We start from the raw sequence: 19,593 nt of genomic DNA on the forward strand, positions 1-19,593 counted from the left end.
ATGGAAATTGCTGGGAACATTGCATTCGTCTCAATGGTGCATCATGTAAATCAAAATTGTAGGTATAAAAGGTAGTGGCTTGGCAAATAAAGTTGCACAAGGTACTCTTCAGTGCTTCATATGTCCATAATAGATAATATGTAGTAGGGTGTGTATGTGTGTGTGTATATATATTGTACAAAATATAGAGGTGTGTGTTGTAAAATAGATATTGGAGTAGCTATGATTGGAGTTGCTTCGAGCAAAGTAATTTTTAGACCCCAGTTGATGAGTATTGGAAAAAAAAGCTGCCAGAAGATGCAGCAGCAAAGGAGACTGCACGCGCGTTTAATAAGTTTATTTTTATTTTTTTCTTCTCTTGCCCTTATCATTAAATAAAGTTATTTGATGGCTTTTGGTTAAAATTCAAAGTTTTTTCATTAGTTTTCCTTATTTTATAATGTTGGCACATGAATTATGCCAAAAACATAAGGTGGCGGAAAGTCCATGGAGAGTCCCACTTTTGAGAGAGACTCCTTAGCATTTCTCTTTTCACAAACACCTACAGTCATATAACTCACCAAGTCACTTAACACAAGCTAAAACCCCAGTCACCAATGGTTTCTACTTCCTATTTGGCGAGACATTTTTTTATGTGTCACAGTGTAGTACACCACGTGTCATTATACAAGTGGTGAGATACTTGTGTTAAAAAATTAACAATTTTTCAAATAAAACTTCCCTCCACTTATATAATGACGCGTGATGTACCACCCGTGTTTTGTGCACAAGGAAAAATTTCTCCTATTTGGCCATCTGGGTCACATTTTTTCTTACCCTTTCCGTTTTCCACAGCCCTTACACAACCATCATACGTAAGTTGTCAGTTTAGTACAACAACAACCACCAGTGCTCAAGTACTACAAAGGTCCACTCCTGAAAGTGAACTATACCATCAATATCGTATGGTAAAATAAGTTATGCCCCATCCAACGGTCCATATTAGTTGACTTTTTTTTCAATCTTTGAGCTTCGACCATCATATCTCACATCCATTGGTCTCATCATGGTGGCAGACTATTAGAAAATATAAAGGAGGCCGATCGACCCCCATCGTAGGGAATTAAATCCTCGAAAAAACTTACTCTTTCAGAAAAAAAACATTCATAGATTAAAAACCCATGGCTCTAGCAACCAAAGCATCAAAAGGTTGAAACGCAAATTAATGTTGTTTCGACTGATGCTAACATGGCAGTTGACAGTTCTATAGGAGCCGTTGTAACTCCAAGGCATCAGGCAACTAAGGGAGAAAGATGGGCAAACTGGCTTAAGCTTGGGCGAGTAACACAGCGAGCCAGTGTCCAGGTCAGTGCACGAAGTGTTGGAAATGTGCCCAAAACCTAATCATATGATGATACTTTATGGACATTTCACATGTTAAACTAAACTAGTTTAATGTAAGGGTAAATATTATTATTTAAAGCCATCTCATTATATGTTATACGCTTAAACGATAAGTCCAATGAATATGTAATTAGGAGAATGTGATCTAAAAAAGTTAGATTCATGAGATCATTCTCTTTCGTACACATATCTTAAACGTTCTTGATCATATAAGATTGTCAATTGGGTAGTGATGATCCGTTAAGATCAGTACATTTTATGTCTTTTCTCCAGGTGAGTGACTTGTCTCAAGTCATTGGCATGCTTGGCACCAAGAAGAGTATGTAGGTGCTCAATAGAGAATGAGTCCACTGAAGGTGCTCAATAGAGAGTGAGTCTATTGAAGGAAATCAACAAGGAGTTCTCATACTCATGTCACTTGAGAGCTCTTAGTTGAGATAATGCAAAATAGTCCTTTAACCTGATGGCATCATAGTTGTCTTGTGGCTAGGTCCTTGATCTTTGACTGTGTTAAGGGCACTCATCAGAAGGCATCTATAACGTAGTTTGGGTTAAGCTACTTAACCATAAAGGCAGGTGAATGCGCAACAAGGGATCTCTAACCTTCAAGCCATTGAGGGGGAATAATCTATAATATGATTAAGAATCTCTTATCAGTGTATGAATGAGATTTAGTAAGTCGTTCCAAATCAAATTCAAGGTAATCATATAAGTAAGAGAATTGCATTAGAAAGTAGACATGAATAAACTATCAAACCAAATAATGTGATCAAGAGTATTGTATTAGAGAAATACCATTTTGCATTTGTAATCCAAAACTAAATAGGTTCTCCAACCTCTTATGATTAGCTTAGGTAGCCATGACATATTAATAGGTGTCACTCATAACTTGTGGAAGTCCTGAAGATGTATAATCACTAAACGGAGAATTGAAAGTAAGTTTTAATTCACAGTCGATTGGAAATAGCTCTAATCACCTACTGCCTCGCTAAAAGGAACCCAATGGGTCGTACACTGTGTAAGGTAATTATTGAAGGAAAAATGAAGATGATTAAGGACAACTACATAGTTTAATTGTATATGGCAAGGATTAATTTAAAGTTAATTAATCGAAGAAGAAAGGTTCGTTTAAGCCTTAAATTAATTTCGGGTTTCGAGGCCCAAAATAAGTTTGACATTGAGTTTAAGTTGTATGACAACTAATACAAAATGGAAATTAACCCAGACACACTAAGCAAAACTGGCTATAGATAAAGGGAAGGAGATGGTGGATTTAATACAAGTTCACTCATTTCCACTCATTTGGAAGTACTATAAAGGCAACTTATAGCTTCATACCTCATTAGGGTTTTTTTTAAGAAGCAAAGAGAGAAAACACAAAACTCTCTCCTTCCTCTAGAAGGCTGGCCACCATGGGAGCGTTAGCTAGCAATCTTTGCTTCGTCGCCCATCTTCTTCCTTCACCATCCTTGGTGTCTGAACTTAGAGGTCTCCAACTTAGGGGACATTTGGAGAATCATTCAAGCATCCAAATCCAAGAATCCAAGGAGACTACAAGATGAAGATGAAGGCCATGGACTCAGAGAGGAATGAAGGCCCTCTGATAGATGATTAGCCTTTGCTCATGCAAAGAGGAACTCTAATCATATAAAGAATCTTAACTCTTTTGTGATTAAAATTGAGTCTTGGTTCACCACCACTAGTAAGCTTTGAAGTTCATGGTTTAAGTTTTGTTTTAAAGTGCATACTAACATACATCCGACATTTAATTTTTAAATGCATGCAATATGTTGCTTAATGAACTTAGTTTTTCACAAATTTTCCGTCACGTGGTCATTTCATTAGTCGATTTACAGGCCGCTGATGGCTCCGCTAGTTCCTCCAAATGACTAGGTGGGGATCAATGGAATGGTGATTAGTTTGGCTACGGGTTTGGCAGGAGCCGTGACGAACTTATTTGACGACGGGAATTTTTAGGGAACAAAAGAAGTGCATTTGGAGGCAATGAGCAAGTGCACGAGTATATTTGGCAAAGGGGCTTACCCGAGTTACCCTCAAGAAGTTGTTTTGGACAAAATGACATAAGCTAGCTACCATGAGTTTGAGGTAAATGGACACAAATATTTGCTCCTGACTATGTGGGACCCATGGACCTCCACATGTAACACACTCATTTGAGAAATGGTGCCTACGTGTGCATGTCACTGGAATACTACATGAAATTGTGACAATTACGCTAAAAAAATACTTTGTTGGAAAATAAAATTATTTGTAACTTTGTACACTACACATATTTTAGAGGTTGTTTGATAAATATTAAATAATTTTGTTGTCACTCGGAAAAACTGAAGTAAAAGTAAGCGAGAAATATCTCATTAGTATTTTTGTTAGAATTGCTAATCACTCGTAAGTCCTTCTCTAATAAACATTAAGGCATTGGTAAGTTATTTTCCATAAAACACTAACAAGTGTTTTCTTTTAACCTTTCACCGTTAAAGCATTTTCGAACACGCGAGTTAGGATTAACAGTTTCGAAATTAAAATTAACCAAACAAAAATGAACTTTTCATCCGAAATATGAACCCATCTAATCTAAAAGACCAAACCACCTTCGTAGTACGAATGATTTCGGACCAGACAAGTATTGGGCCTCAACGACCTAGAACCCGCCTAAATATTGCTTGGCCTTACCAACAAGATACAATTCAATTTGGGCTTACCAAGAGAAGACGATCATCAGATAGGAATTGGGCTTACCAACAACATACAATTCGATTTGGGCTTAAGAATAAAATATCCAATTCCAATTGGGCTTACAAACAATTACAATAATAAAGATCCAAAACTTGATGAGCACCCTCATCATAACATCTCAATCAATCTTTCTTTAAAGACATATAACTAGATAAACATCTTAAACAAGAGTCGTTGGATTAAAATGGCCGGGCAAGATAAGACTAATTTAATTACAATCAGGTCAAGGAAACCCGAATTGCAAACCCAGAAAGTCAAAGACCTAGTAACATGATCCACTGCAACTATAACCGAGTTCTCTTTTTCTTCAATTTAATTTGATTCCGAGAGAAGTCGACACATGCCGCTGTTGGAACCAAATTCGCAAATCATGATCCCACAACCACCATGGTCGAACCACCAAGAGATATCAACAGAGAACAAGAGAACATGGAAGTCGTCGGGTTCAAAATTTCAACTGCATTGGACGTAGTATGTTTTTTATTCCTAATGTAAGTACAAGTGACAAATAATTAATAGTGTGTAGAATCAATACATGATATACAAATTCCACTATTCAAATTAGGTATTAATAAGCAAGTGCATTTAATAGTTACTAAACTGTATATAGTATTATGTATATACAAGAGCGGTCAAGCGCTAACCAGTTAATATTTTAATACGAAACTAACCACTTGTTTGGACTTATTGACCAATATTTCTCAAAACCTGAATGACCTCAATTTTAGTTTATCATTGAAAGATCATTCATGCAAAAATTTACTGAAATCATAAGCTGATGGTTATGTAATTGTTACATGAGAAATGGCCCAAGATAGAGTTGTCGATAAACAATGAAATATTCACAAAAATAAATTATAGAATTAAATGATTTTCAATTTGGATAAACATTTTCAATGACGATCTAGTAGTGATATCAAAAACTCTAACGGTTCGAATCATAGATTACATTGTGAAGCGGACTCAAATGAATTTGTGTGTGTGCGCGCGCGAGTGTGTGTTTATATCTGCGTAATATATATGTATTTTTAAAATTGTTGTCACTTAAGTTGGTTGATTTCAATTGAATTAATACTTTAACCCAACCCTCTATAAAATGGGTGATCATACTTTTACTCAAAAATAAATTTTAAGTAACTAGATCTCTAAACCTTCGGTAAATTCACTAAAATGTCCACCCTTTAGCATTTCCAATTTAGAAAACAAAACATCCATTTCGGGAAGAAGAGGCACATTTGATTCAAAACTAGCAAAAGAACACCTTAAACTTTTCAGAGTTCAATGTTGAATAATTATGTTGGTAGATGGGCTCTGTAATTCTGCGGTGGTGGGCTTGTCCTTGTTTAACCTTATTCATTCCCACAATTTCTAGGCGTAGAAGAAAAAAAGAAGATTATCTTCCTTCTTAATCTCTCTTTCGTTTCATTTCCTCATACTTGAACAAGTACGATTAAGTTGCATCAATATTTTATAATTAAATTTTAATAGAAAAAATATGACAAAAAATAAAATGTGAGAGAAGGGTATGAGAATAGGAGAGGACATAATCCTATTCCAAAAAAAAAAATTCTAGACTGGATTTTTGAACTTTTGTCGCATGTTTGAATGAAACTTGAAACCACCAGGAAAAGTGATTCCCGGACTATTTTCTCCTTTTTGCTCTTTCTTTTAACTACATAACAAAAACAAATTAAAAGAGAATAAAGAAATACAATAAAAAAACAAGAGATAAAAAAAATTTATACACAAAAAAACGAAAGTATAAAAATCACTATATATTCATATGACTATAATTATTAGAAATTTAGTTTAATTGCCAAACTCATCATTTCACCCTTACAGACTAAAACTTTTGACATGAATTTACTTTTCTACAGTTATTATATAATTGCTGGAATGGTATGGTCTGTTGGTTGTCAACCTACTTGAAATTAGGATGGTCCTTCCATCCTGAATTGTAATAATTTGCATAAGAGTTATTCCTAGGCCTCTGAAAGTTATTCGTCATGTTGAAATGTTCCTCCGCAAGCTCAGGATAACAACTTTTGTGAGGGAAACTTAGAATGTCATGAGTGGGCATGCTACGAAAGAACACAATGAATTGTCGGGAGGTGACGGTCGATGTACAGATACGACCATCTGCTATCAAATGTCAAACTTGGCGTCAAATTTCTCGAATTTGTTTTTCATCTTTTTCATCTGTGCTAACATGCTGGAAGATCCTACTGACATCTCAAAACATTTTCTGTGAATTCTCGGCTGCCCATCGTTGAGATCCTGTAGCCATCATATCAAATAATTCAAACGCCCCTAGCTGATTCAGATGACAAAGATCATCCAGCTGATGCATTGACATATGACTTTTTTAGATGTAGTATTAAGCCCGTTGAAAAATCTATTCGTCTGTGTGTCTGTGTCAATGTCGGCATATGGACATTTCATATACATCTTTGTGTATCTCTCTAATGCCTCGTGAAACTCCTCGTTTGGCCACTATGAGAATGTCATAGTCTCTCTCTTGTAATTCAATATCTTGGAAGTAGGATAGTATTTGTTCAAAAACTTTGTATACAATTGATCCCACTAGTGATACTATTAGCTAGAAGGGTAAATAGCCATGTTTACGCCTTCTCCTTCACAGTGAATGGGTAAAAGACGAAGCTTGATAGCTTCAGCCGAAAACCTCTCATCAAAATATTCTTGCATCTCATAAAAAATTCTGTAACGTGTATATTGGCATCCTCATTTGGCAGCCCATGAAAAGGCGGTAAAATTTCAAGCATGTAGTGCTTGATATCTAAAGCATTGCCTTCTTCCTGTTCTGAATACACAAGACAGCTCGGGACCTCTTGTGATTGTCTGTGTGGCCGACAAGTTGGTGGTATTACCAAGGGCATTGGTTCCTTGCTGTCCGCATAATCAGCAAATAAGTAATGTAGAAAAGTCCTCTGAAGGGAGGGTCCCACGTCAAATTCCTTTCCCATAGCGTTCGTCGTAGTGTACTTCAAGTTCGAGGTCTAACTGTGCAAACTGTGCAGTTTGTAATCTGGTAGTAGCCATGCACAGATTGTACCTGCTGAAAAAACGAGATTAAAAAATTGATTAAAAAAACTATTTACAGAAATAATTAACCAAGAATATGAGAAACACAAATTATCTATAAAAAAAAATCCCCAACAGTGACGCCAATTTCTTGATAGGGTTTTTACCACACATGCAAAAAGGGTAAAAACATTTAAAATACTTGGAAGAGAAACAAGTTACTTTTAGTATAAATGTTCATACAAGGTCTTTCTCTACATAGATTATTATAAAGAATTTATATTTAAAACCAATTAACTAACTAATTTAGCATTTCAAATATGTATAAAGTATTAACATTCTTTTTGAACAAGAGGAGACACAGTGTGGACAAATAAAAAAACAAGAGGAAACAAAATAGGATTCCTTTGTATACTTTATATTTAGAAGGGGTATATCTCTGACATTTATAGTCATCGTTTCAAGTAAAAACTAACCAAGATATTTTCTATAATTACAACTCATATAAACAAAAATCATTTAATATGGTAGAAGATGATATTCGGGATAAAAACACGGATAGAAAATATTTTGATTGGAGAATTCTCAATTTTTATCTTACAACGAAGGTCGATATTGGGGCTTGATCAATATTGATACTGACACTAACATTAATAAATATATTAAGAATAGGGTTAGTAAGTATCAAATAAATGATAAAATCAATAATGAGGGCCTGAAGTTAGAGATAATTCCAATTTATCTACTTTTATTCATTTGGGGGGGGGGGGTGAAGAGACGTTTGTATTCAGCTACAAAATTTATTTTGTACACTGCAAGAAGTTCCCTTTTTTATTGGGAGTTTTAGGTATTGGTTTATATGGTTCCAATGAACCAACATCAATTTTTGAAACATCAACTAATCAATCGTATCATGTAACACTGGAAATAATATTCTATATTGTGTTTATGTGTTTCTACCACTTATCTACTACCTCACTTTTCATCTTTGAAGTGTCGTTTCTATTTGTTGGAGGACTTTTAGGTCAAGGTGGACTTGGGCTTTGAGAACGTCCTCTTGTGTCTCTTGGTGCGGATTCGTAACAAGTCTCAGAATATCTAGAAAGAATTAGCTTGTCTTAGGAATACCCCGGTAACATCAGCAGCTCGAAGATGGCATGATTGATCAAGATAATGACTTGCTCAAGTGAAGCATGGTGTGGAAGTTAGAAAATTATCAGTTTAACATGAGAGAGAAAGGGTTTGCATGGTTGCATGGCATTGTGGGCTGGGTAATTTGGGCTTTCCTAGAGTGATAGCAAGGCTTCTAATGGCTGAGATGTTTAATGGAAGGTTGTGGAATTATTAAGGTTGCATGAATGGTGATGCTTGAGGCTTGAAGTATGCTTCTGGACTAAATGGAAATCTCTAGGCTTGTCTAGGTGGTTTTCTCTCCTTGCGTTTCTTCTATCTCCCTCTGTGTTACTTCTGTGTGTTCTCTCCCTTCATCTGTGTTACCACCCTTTAATGGTTTTTCCCTCCTTATGTAAGTGAAGGGTTAATCTCTAGGCTTCAAAGGAATCTCTCTTTGTGGCTTGGTCTTCCTTTCCTTTCTCCTTAGCCCTCATATTATTCCCATTTTGGTGTAAGGTAGCTACATTGTTGAAACTTGCAGTTTGCTTCTTCTCGAGGCGCGACTTTCCACATGTGCTACTTCCAGTAGCACGCCTCATGGCTTTTGCACGTTGGTTGTCTATGCAAGCTGGAAAGGGAAAGTCAACATTAAATGCCTGACGTGCTGGGCTTAGCATGCATTTAATGCATGAATCTAGTTTATTCCTAACTAAGGGGGTTTGCTTGCCAGGGAAAGGGGTAAACTATGCTAGTTCTCCCACAATGTTGACTGCATGAAATGTAATGGGTATGGGCTTTGATCTTTTGCCCCGAATGTGTGACTTGGGCTTAGCATGAATATTGACTAGCATGAGGAAGCAAGGTGTGAACATCCGACTTAATCACCGTGACATGGCATGTTTGTGAATATATTTCTCATCGATCCCGTACCTTGGCATGTGTTTGGCTTGAATGTAGGCATGACAATTGGGCCTTGAGACTTGGTTGGATTGGTATGTGACATTTTTAGGCCCCAACACTATTTTTACTAGTAAAATATAACTTGATACATTTAAGGTGTCTTTGTAAAAGTTTGGGTAAATTACACTTTACCCTCTTGAGTTTTGGTGCAATTACAACCTCATACAACATCTTTAAAACATTTCAATCTCATACACAAACTTATATTTTGTTGCAATTTCATACATCAATTAGTTAAACCGTTAATTTGACCATTAAGTGATGACGTGGCAAATGGATGACTCACATATTTGATGTCGGGGCATATAAAAACAATTGATTATCAAAAAACAATTTAAACAAATAATTAAATTAAAAGAAAATAAAAATGGGCCCACCCCTCTTCTCCCACCTGAGCAAAGGACCTCCATCTCCTTCATTCTCCACCGCCACCACCCATCCCATACAACCTCCATGTCAATCCTCCCCCTCCCTAAAATCCATTCCCAAATCTTCTAAATTTCTTCTGATTCTTCGTTTTCCCCAAATGTCCTAAATTTTTTCTCAGTTTTCGCTGTCAATCTGAAGAAAAAAAAAACCCTAGAAAATTTCCTGGAATCGAAGTTGAGTTTGCGTCTGAAATAGCTTCCTTTTTCGACTCGCTCATAAGAAGGGGTCGAGATCGAGAGCTCTCTGTGCTCATGCCCTTAATCTTAGGTGCAGCTGCCTCCTCTTCGACATTTGATTGGAAGACCTAGATGGAGAAAACTCGGAAAGACGAACCCCGCAGGAAGGAATCGTCCTCATTAACACAGGCCAATGAACAAAGGATATTCAGATTTGGAATCCCTACTGCAGGGCTGGCTGGCAAGGATGGTCAGCTGCCGATGTCAAAGGCGTCAATCCACGCCATGCCATGTGCCAAGATTTGGGAATCATATTTGTTTTCAAATTATTGGTTGTGTAAATTTCAACTTTGATGATGGTGATGCAGAAAGAAGAGGATGGCTGGTTGTGTTGCAGAAAAGGAATAGATGAAGATAGAGGCTTTGCTCAGGTGGGAGAAGAGGGGTGGGCCCTATTTTTGTTTTGTTTTAATTTAAATTTGTATTAAATTGTTTTTTATAATTAATTATTTTTATATGCCACGTCGTCAAATAGGTGGGGTCATGCATTTGTCATATCATTACTTAACGGTTTAACTAACGGATATATGATATTGCAAAAAAATATAAGTTTGTGTATAAGAGTGAAATATTTTAAAAACGTTGTATGAGGTTACACTTGCATTCATTCCCATATGCCAAAGACAACGTTGGCCTATTACATCAAACTTTTATGGTTTTGATCTTCCCTAATCCAATGGCAACTTTTGGTAAAAATTATTACAAAGAATATTTAAAGTATAATAAAAATATTTGAGGTATGAATAATTTTGTCTTGAAATGGAAATGGGGGATTCTGTTTCTCCCACGCGCAGGTTGCGCCAAAAAGAAGAGAGGAGGGAATAAAAGTACAATGACCCACTTGCCCACCGCACACAATCTTTTCACACATTTGCATTTTCCGCAGCATCCAAATCCAATTGTATTTATATATTTATATATCCTTATTTTCCGTGGGTTCATGTTCTTCCGCAGTGACTCAGTGAATTAAAGCATAAAGGGTATATAAATTAGTTAGCTTACAAATGCAAAGTCAAAAGGAAGATTATAATTTCATTTTAACACTGCATACTCCGAAAGAGATTTAGTATGTTATGAATGAAGGAGAGTTTTCGATGATTTTGCTTTATTTGTAATTGAGAAGTTTTAGATTCGATTATTTTTTATAACGTATTAAATCAAATTATTACTACTAGTCCATTATAAGACATAGCCCACCCTCCCACCCTTTAATCTAAATAATATCGTATGTATTGGAAAAAAAATATATCTAGCTCACTTCAAAAATAAATAAAGAAAATATCGCTTGTTAAAAAAAAAAAAAAAAAAAAAGGAACAAAAAATATTTAAAACATGTGTTTTTGCCAATTTAGGACGGTTGTTATCCTAAACCCATTATAATATTTAGTAACTTACTTCCTTTTCACATGTTAAGTAAACAGATTTTTAGTCACTTAGTATAACGATTTAGGGGTATTTCTTTATACTTGTTATTCTCAACCCATTATTATGTTTAGTAACTTTCCATATTTACTTCCTTTTTACATGTTAAGTAAAATGATTTGTAGCCATTTAGTACTACGGTCTAGTGGTATTCCTCTTTACTTATAAGTGAGAGATCTTAGATTTGATTCTCGCGTAAAGGTGAATTTGAACCACATTATTGCTGTGACATCCCACATCACCCAGGAGAGTGATCCTTATATGTTTATTCCCATCCCTACCTAGCACGAAGCCTTTTGGGAGCTCATTGGCTTCGGGTTCCATGGGAACTCCGAAGTTAAGTGAGTAGTGCACGAGAGCATTCCCAGGATGGGTGACCCATTAGGAAGTTCTCGTGTGAGTTCCCAGAAACAAAACCGTGAGGGCGTGGTCGGGGTTCAAAGCAGACAATATCGTGCTACGGTGGTGGAGCGGGCCCGGGAAGTGGTCCCTCCCGGGCCGGGATGTGACAATTGCTAGCTCATTGTAAGGCTTAGCTCACATCCTCCCCTTAGTGTAAATACTATCTTTTTTTCAAAAAAAAAAAAAATGTAAAATGATTTGTAGAGGACCCTATTGGTAAAGTTTATTACATTATTCAAAACAAAAAAAGAAATAAATATAATATAGTGTCAAAGTAATGAACATACATGCATATACATTTATTTGCTTTGTTCTTACTATATCTTTATATATAAAGCCAACAACCCTTTTGGAGTCACAAGTTTCACCAAAAATATTTGTACAAAAATGAACCCAAAACAAAAAAATATTCAAAAGCAACACAAAATAATGCACCAAAATAATGTAGGGGTATTTCTTTATTTTAACAGTGTTTTTTTAATAATTAATTCTTTTTGTACATTTTTTTAATTAGTACCTCACAATAGGTTAGCAATAATGTGCTTCAATCAGTAGTTCATTAAATATTATTTTTTCTATTTTCAAACACGTTCAAAATATCTTAAGAGGTGTGTAATGTCAGTTATAAAAAAAGTCTTCCGCATGCAAATAATAATGTGATTAAATTAGTTGTCAAATGATTTTTTTTTTTTTGAACAAACGATATTATCTATATTAAAGGGGTAGGGTTAGCCTCACAATGGGTTAGCAATAATATGATTTAATCAATTGTTTAATAGAATGTAGATGAAAATTGAAAGACTGATTTTATCATGTGAATTCAATTTTTTTATAGCATGATATATGATTATTCATTTACTTCAAATATTTGACTTTCCTTTTGTCAATTCATGTATATAAATACATTTAAAACGTGTAAGTCGCACATAATACGCAGTGATTAAAAAAATGCCTTCTGCATGCGCTCACGCGCATGCATGAAGGCTAGTAGTTTAATAATTAAAAGAGAGTGGGAGCAATTTTGCTCACCACTACAAATATGGTGTATGCTCACTATACACCTAATCATTTAACATGTATCCTTTCACCTAATTCTAGTTAAATTTCACATTAAATGTTAGTTTTTCAATTTTGAAAAAAAAAAAACCAAGGTTAAGTGAAAATACACGTGGCAGATTATTAGTATATGGTGAGCATACATTATAGTTTATAGTGGTGAGCAAAAATGTTTCCATAAAGAGTCCAAAGGATTCATGCCACGGTCTAAAACTTTAGCATGATCATTTTTACCCATCATCATAATTATAGTGTATGCTTACCATACATCTAATCATTTGTCATGTGTAATTTCAACTAATTCTAGTTAACTTTCACATTAAATGTTACTTTTTAATTTTGAAAAAAAATTAACCAAGATTAAGTGATACATGACAAATGATTACATGAATAATGAACATCACATAAGGTTTAGAGTGATGAGCAAAAATGCTCTCAACTTTAACGATGGTTTCATTTGTCCGAAGAAATATATGCCCTAATAAAATATTATTATTATTATTCCCTTTCGCTTGTAGAGGAGCCTCAATTTAGTGGTGAGTCTGGTGACTTTCATTTGCTCGTTATACTTTTTGTACCCTAGTTGAACATGAGGATTGAAGACATGAAAAAAAAAAAATAGAAAATTAATAAAAATTTCTCAGACAACTTTATTTAACATTAAGAGCACATTTTCTTAATTCAAAATCTTCATAAAGTGTGACTTTTTTCTTTTTTTTTTCTCCATATAATCACAGGCGAAGCTACATAAGGACCAAGAGGGGCGGCCTCTTCTCCCCTCATCGGAAATAAAGCCGATTTTGTCAGTTAACCTTAGAGTCAACGACAATCCCTCTTAATATTTTCTCTCTCTTCCTTTTTTTTAATTCTCCTATCTTCAAATTATATTCATCCTTTGACTATGGTTACTCTTTTCCTTTGAAAAAAAAAAAAAAAAAAAAAAAGAGCATTCATGGTTATGATCACTCTTTCGTTCTGTTGAGGAGAGCCTTTGTAATGCTTACGGTTTACGAATCAACGATCGGGAGTTGTTGTTGAGAGTTGAGGTAGTGATTTTGTTTTTCTTTTGGTTTGTGTGCTGAACAAATGACTATGAAAAGGAAGTTCGATGTTTGTTAGATGTGACTTATAATAGTGCTTCTTTGTTGACTATGGCAGGATCATTAGAGGGGGTGCGGTCTTTCCCGTGATGTCATTATGGTGGTTTTACAACTTTTAAGGTTTAGTATCGTGAGTATTATCTTTCATAATGGATAGATGTGGGTTCTCTATGGTCGAGGAATTGTATTTTATTCCTAAGGAAATTATAATGCTTCTTTTGGCATGTGTGACATTTTAGTTACGTTTTGCATGCATGTTTTATTTACGTTGTTGATTGTTACTTGATAAATTTTATTAGTTTTAAAAAGTTAACACAACATGTTAGTTAATAAATTTGACTTGATTAGTAATGGACGCAATTTAATTAAGCCAGTTCTTTGTTAGAGTGGAACATAGTGTTGACAATGTCACAAAGAAGGCTTTTTGAATCCACACTAGTCAATGTAACGCTAAAATGACCACTTAAGTATTACGATTTAGTTTTATTCCTCTTTATTAGTAAGTGAGAGGTCTTATGTTTGATTCTCACCAAAAGCAAAATTGAACTACATTATTGATAGCCCATTGTGAGTCTTAACCTACTCGCTCACCCCTTAGCGTACATAATATCGTTTATTAAAAAAAAAAACACACACAAGTAAAAATTATTTAAATATTATTAGATCAAGTTCGTCACCATCGAATTTGAAAATTAGTTTTCTCGGTCTGTACTGATTAAACACAACTTCTTCTCAGGACTGATCGATTTGTTTGGATGATTTTTTTTTTTTTTTTTTTTTAACAAACGATATTATCTATACTAAAGGGGAGTGAGTAGACTAAATTTCACAATAGACTAGCAATAATGTGATTCAAATTCATCTTTGAGATAATCAAACCTAAGATCTCTCAGTTACAAGTGAAGAGGAATACCACTAAACCATAGTACTTAAGTGGTCATTTTAGCATTACATTGACTAGTGTGGATTCAAAAGGATTTGGATCCCATCCGGATCTAAATTGTAGATCCTAGAGATCCTCACATCTTAGCCATTTATCATGCATCGTGCGGTCATAAATTATTTGAATTTTTTTATTTAATATTAAATACAAATAGTATCTGATAAAAACTGACAGCACGATATACGAGAAACGGTTAGAATGTGAAAATCCCTATGATCCTCTTCCAATTCAAAAAGCTTTCTTGGATGATTATTTTATCTATATTTGAGCATAAATAACCACACTTGGAAATAAATGGTCACGTGCCATTAGTTTGAGGACATTTTGATCAACGTAGATGGGTCCCCGAAACACCAATGAAAATATTCATATATCATTATGTCAAATTTTCTAATGAAAGTCACTTCTATTATTACTTAAGCATATTAAAAAATTGAAGATTACCTTGGCAAGAAAAAAATCGATGACCTAAGTGAAAGACCTCAAAAGTTTAGGAGGCATATATGAATTTAACCCATAAGTTAAATTTATATTCCATGAGCAATTCGTAAAATCTATGTATGATCTATAACAACCCTAAAGTTAGTAGGCAATCCATGATAATTGGTGCATGGTCAAATTGAAAAATACTTAAGTTTGGACACTCGACACATGATGGCACTCTTTACTTGTACTTCGTATATATATAAACAACTATCAGCTATTAATATGTATGATATTCTGATATAGGTGATACGTAAAGGCTATAATAAATACTCATAATTTTATACCTAGGAAATTCCTATTTACTAGGTCTACAACATCTCATCTTAATTTAATTAGAAAAGGATCTTACGATAAATTGACATGATTACGGGATTCTTAAGATCCCTAGGAAAATGATCCGGCGAGAATCATTTTCCAATTTAATCCATGTTAGCCCATGATAGTGGGTCCTATTGCAATTTAATCTAGTAGTGTTACACAAAATTAGTGAATGATTTTTGCACATAAAAATGTCACAATAAGAGAAATTTTCTAGTAGTAGCAGCAGCTATTTACAGAAGAATCGTCAACAAACTTGGCCTTCCGAAAAGATAGAACACAAAACAAATTTAACTCTTCATCTGAGTTTCCGCAGTTGTTCTACCTCCATTTACTGCAAACCCAAAACAGATTTAACTTGTTCCTGGAAAAAATAAATACAAAAAAAGAGAAGGATATTGACCGAAGCAAAAGAAACCAGTCAAATTATTTTGCAGAGTAAGAAGAAAAAAAAAAAAAAAAGATAGCATTGGAACCTGCAGGTTGAAAATTGAATCACTCTTTTAAGTGTGGTCAATATTTTTCAAGTTGGAAAATGCAACATTTTCTTCAACAGTGTTGAAAAAAAATCAGAAAATATCATAAACAATAATGAGTTTTCGAGTTTTTTCAGATGGGCATTTGCAATTGCAGCACCTCTCTCTCACTCCTTTAAGCCACCGACTCGTGTCGGTGTCTCCCTTTCCCACACAACCCAGTTGGAAAATGTAACTTTCTCTCGAGTCTCCATCTCTCCACAGTGTTATTTACTGCACCTGCTCATTTAGTCATCTCACACATCCTATCTTTCAGAAAATTCCAATAAATTTAGGAAATTTTAATTTCATATACGTGTGTGGATATCTGCCCGTTAGAAATTGGTCGTATTTATTTAATTGTGACAATCTCCAGTATCCATTTTTAATTTCTGCTTTCCAAGTGGGGAGAGAGAGAGTTGGAGTGCGGATATCAATCAATAGGTAATTTACCTCATTTCATACGTATTTGTTTGCTTTTTCACTCTCTGTTTTTTATTTACCTTTCTTGTTTTGGATTCTGCTTGTTGGTGGTAGATGGATTGCATTTTGTAGCTCTCTCTTTCTCTCTCTTCCTTGCTGAGTCTCTGCGGATAAACAGGTGAGTTGTTCGCATAATCCAAATCCTTAAAAAGTTAACAAATCCCCCCTCTTCTGGCCGTTTAATCAGTCTAATGTTGTTTTTATGTTTTACCATATAATTTCTGTCCAATTTTCTTCTACAAAAACAAGAACAAAATCCAGTAAAAGGTAAAAGCTTTAATATTGTTTAGTGTCGAACTTGTTGCAAAAGCAGGGGCAGCTCAAAGACTGCAACTTTGAGATGCAGCAGTTGTTCTCTCTGTGCTTTTGGGTTCCCAAATCATTAAAAAAATGCAAAATTCAGAGCTTAAATTTCTAAGTTTTAACTCACTTTCTTCGATTCGCAAAGTGGGGTTTTGGCTCTCCTCTGGATCTGTTCATGTTCTGTCTTCTAAGTTCCAACCTCCTGGATTTCGATTCTTTCGTTGGCTGGCTACTGCTTTTAGCTCCCACTTGGACAGAAACCTCTTTTTGTTCACATGTAATGTTGCCGGATCTACACAAGATTTTGGTCTTAATTTTGATGAATTAATCTGTCATTTATCGCTGCTGTTTTTCTGTTTATGTTCTCATACAACTACTGTACATGCGGTCGGTTAATCTTTGATGATTGTTTTCTTTCTCTGTCTTATTTTTTTTTGTTTTTGTAATTCTTGTTTTTATCGGCATAGATGAACATTTTGTCTCCGGCAGTATTTATTAGTGGAAAAATATCATGGATTTACATCTGCTCACGCTTTTTTTTTTTTTTTTTTTTTTTTAATCTTGATTTTCTCAAGAAATCCAAGAAATTTATTACTTTTACATGAGATTTATGTAGAAATATCGTATTTTGTTTTTCAACTTTAATGGTATGGATTAGCTGTTAAAATTTATTGATTTGTTTTTTTATCATTTTTCTGAAGGCAGACTAGATGGAAGTGGGAAGTGATTTTCGGCATTGGGATGAATTGATACCTGATGCATTGGGTCTGATTTTCAGCAACCTCACTCTACAGGAGATACTGACAGTGATCCCGAGGGTTTGCCAATCCTGGAACAAGGCAGTGTTGGGGCCTTACTGCTGGCAAGAGATTGACATTGAGGACTGGAGTAACAGATGCGAACCTCACCACCTCGATCGTATGCTCGAAACTGCTGATTGCAAGAAGCTGTGGATCGCTCCGAAAGCTCTCAGTCTCCGGCCTCCAAAATGATAGGATCTTCTCCCACATCGCTGATCAGTAAGCATACTAGCAAATTTTTACTGTATATGCGAATGCTCCGTCAGTTTTGTTTCCGATAATTGAACATTTTGTGCAATCCCGTTAGACTGCATTTAGTACAATCGGCAACCTTCAGTCATGATTATCTTCTTATATACTTTCAAATCACTATTAATTAGGACTATATATTCAATATCTTCTGTTAATTAAGGTTTTTTTGCAAGTGGAGGAAGAGTGGTTTATGATAATTGATTAATTAATCTCGTTGGTTTTGCAAGTGCTGGTTCCCTTCAGACCTTGAGGCTGCCAAGAAGTGAAATTAGTGATTCTATAGTAGAAAAGACTGCTGGAAGGCTCTCTAATATCACATTCCTGGATCTTAGCTACTGTGGCAAAATTAGTTTTCGTGCTTTAGAGACCATTGGAAAGAACTGTAAAATGCTCGTAGCATTGTGTCGGAACATGCACCCATTGGATACAGCAGGCAAGCCTTTGCTGGATGACGAGGCTTGTGCCATTGCCACCACAATGCCTAGGCTCAAGCACCTTGAGATGGCATACCATCTTATCAGCACAGAAAGTGCTCTCCAAATACTCTCAAGCTGCCGCGAGCTTGAGTTTCTGGATTTGAGAGGGTGCTGGGATGTTAAATTTGAGGACAAGTTCCTGAAAGAAAAGTACCCAAAATTGAAGGTTTTGGGGCCTCTTGTTCTGGACTACTATGAGAGGAATGAGTGGGAAGATTGCTCAGACTTCTCCGATGCTTCAGAGTATTTGGCATGGGAATTCGTAGCCGGTGAATTGGATGATTACTATGACTGACGACGATGAGAGTTATGCCGAGATGTGGGATGGTGAGGAGAGGCTGGACCAGTTTGAGCTGAGGTTCTACTGAAGGACTTGGTCACCATGAGGATGCAGGAGGAGTTGGTTGGCCTCCATCACCTTAGTAAAATTAAAGTTTATGTTTTTTTCTTCATTTGTCAAACTGTTTGCTTCTCTTTTTCAAGCACTTCCTTGATGCTTCTGTTTGGAACTTATTATATCTTTTTATGGATATGTATATCTTTCAATGGGAAATGAAAAGCATGGTTTGTTAAGTCCCAATTTTCTGCCCATTGCCTTGTTAGTTGACTTTTGAGTGTTTGTGTTACCAATAATTGCATAAAATGGCAAGCAATATGGACTACTTCAGTTGAAAAGAAAGAGTAGGAAAAGTAGATTTTTCTGGTTCACCTAAACAAAAGGGTACATTTACTGCCTGGCCAGCATTTTCCAAGTTAGAATTACTTTACTGACTGAGATAGATGTCTGCATAAAGTTCAAATCTATTTGGATGATAAAAGTTGCCACCTTATATGAATTTCAAATAAAATCTCTCACTCACTTATTGTGAGGCTAAAGTACTTGTGGGGCTATTGAAGCAAAGGTAATCATTCTCGTGTTGTATGCTCCTCTCTATATTTTTATATTCTCGTGATTTTCATAGGCTTTTTTTATTTTTTATTTTTTTATTTGCTTATTGTTTTTAAATTTATTATAATACATCATGGGACAGAAATAAATGTATGGCAAGCATGATACGTGGACTCAATCCACGCTACCATTTCAAATACCCAAGAAGGATAGGATATTTGTAATGAATAA

General features: G+C 35.2%; 1 protein-coding gene and 1 pseudogene across 1 annotated transcript; both read left to right on the forward strand.

Annotated features, from left to right (window-relative positions):
• LOC108868357 lies at positions 1 to 3,561 on the forward strand (annotated as a pseudogene).
• A 12,763-nt stretch (positions 3,562 to 16,324) lies between these two features.
• Positions 16,325 to 19,053, forward strand: LOC103961997 (F-box protein FBW2). The gene is given in 7 exon segments (XM_009374671.3): positions 16,325 to 16,603; positions 16,697 to 16,760; positions 17,651 to 17,874; positions 17,876 to 17,964; positions 18,225 to 18,764; positions 18,766 to 18,838; positions 18,840 to 19,053. Coding segments are annotated over 5 exon segments (978 nt in total). The 5' UTR covers positions 16,325 to 16,603; positions 16,697 to 16,760; positions 17,651 to 17,655; the 3' UTR covers positions 18,897 to 19,053.
• Positions 19,054 to 19,593: the final 540 nt, after the last annotated feature.

This window comes from the organism of the source record quoted next, unplaced genomic scaffold, assembly GCF_019419815.1.
Source record: "Pyrus x bretschneideri cultivar Hongxiangsu unplaced genomic scaffold, Pyrus_bretschneideri_v1 Contig2, whole genome shotgun sequence".
NCBI classification, from domain to species: Eukaryota; Viridiplantae; Streptophyta; class Magnoliopsida; order Rosales; family Rosaceae; genus Pyrus; species Pyrus x bretschneideri.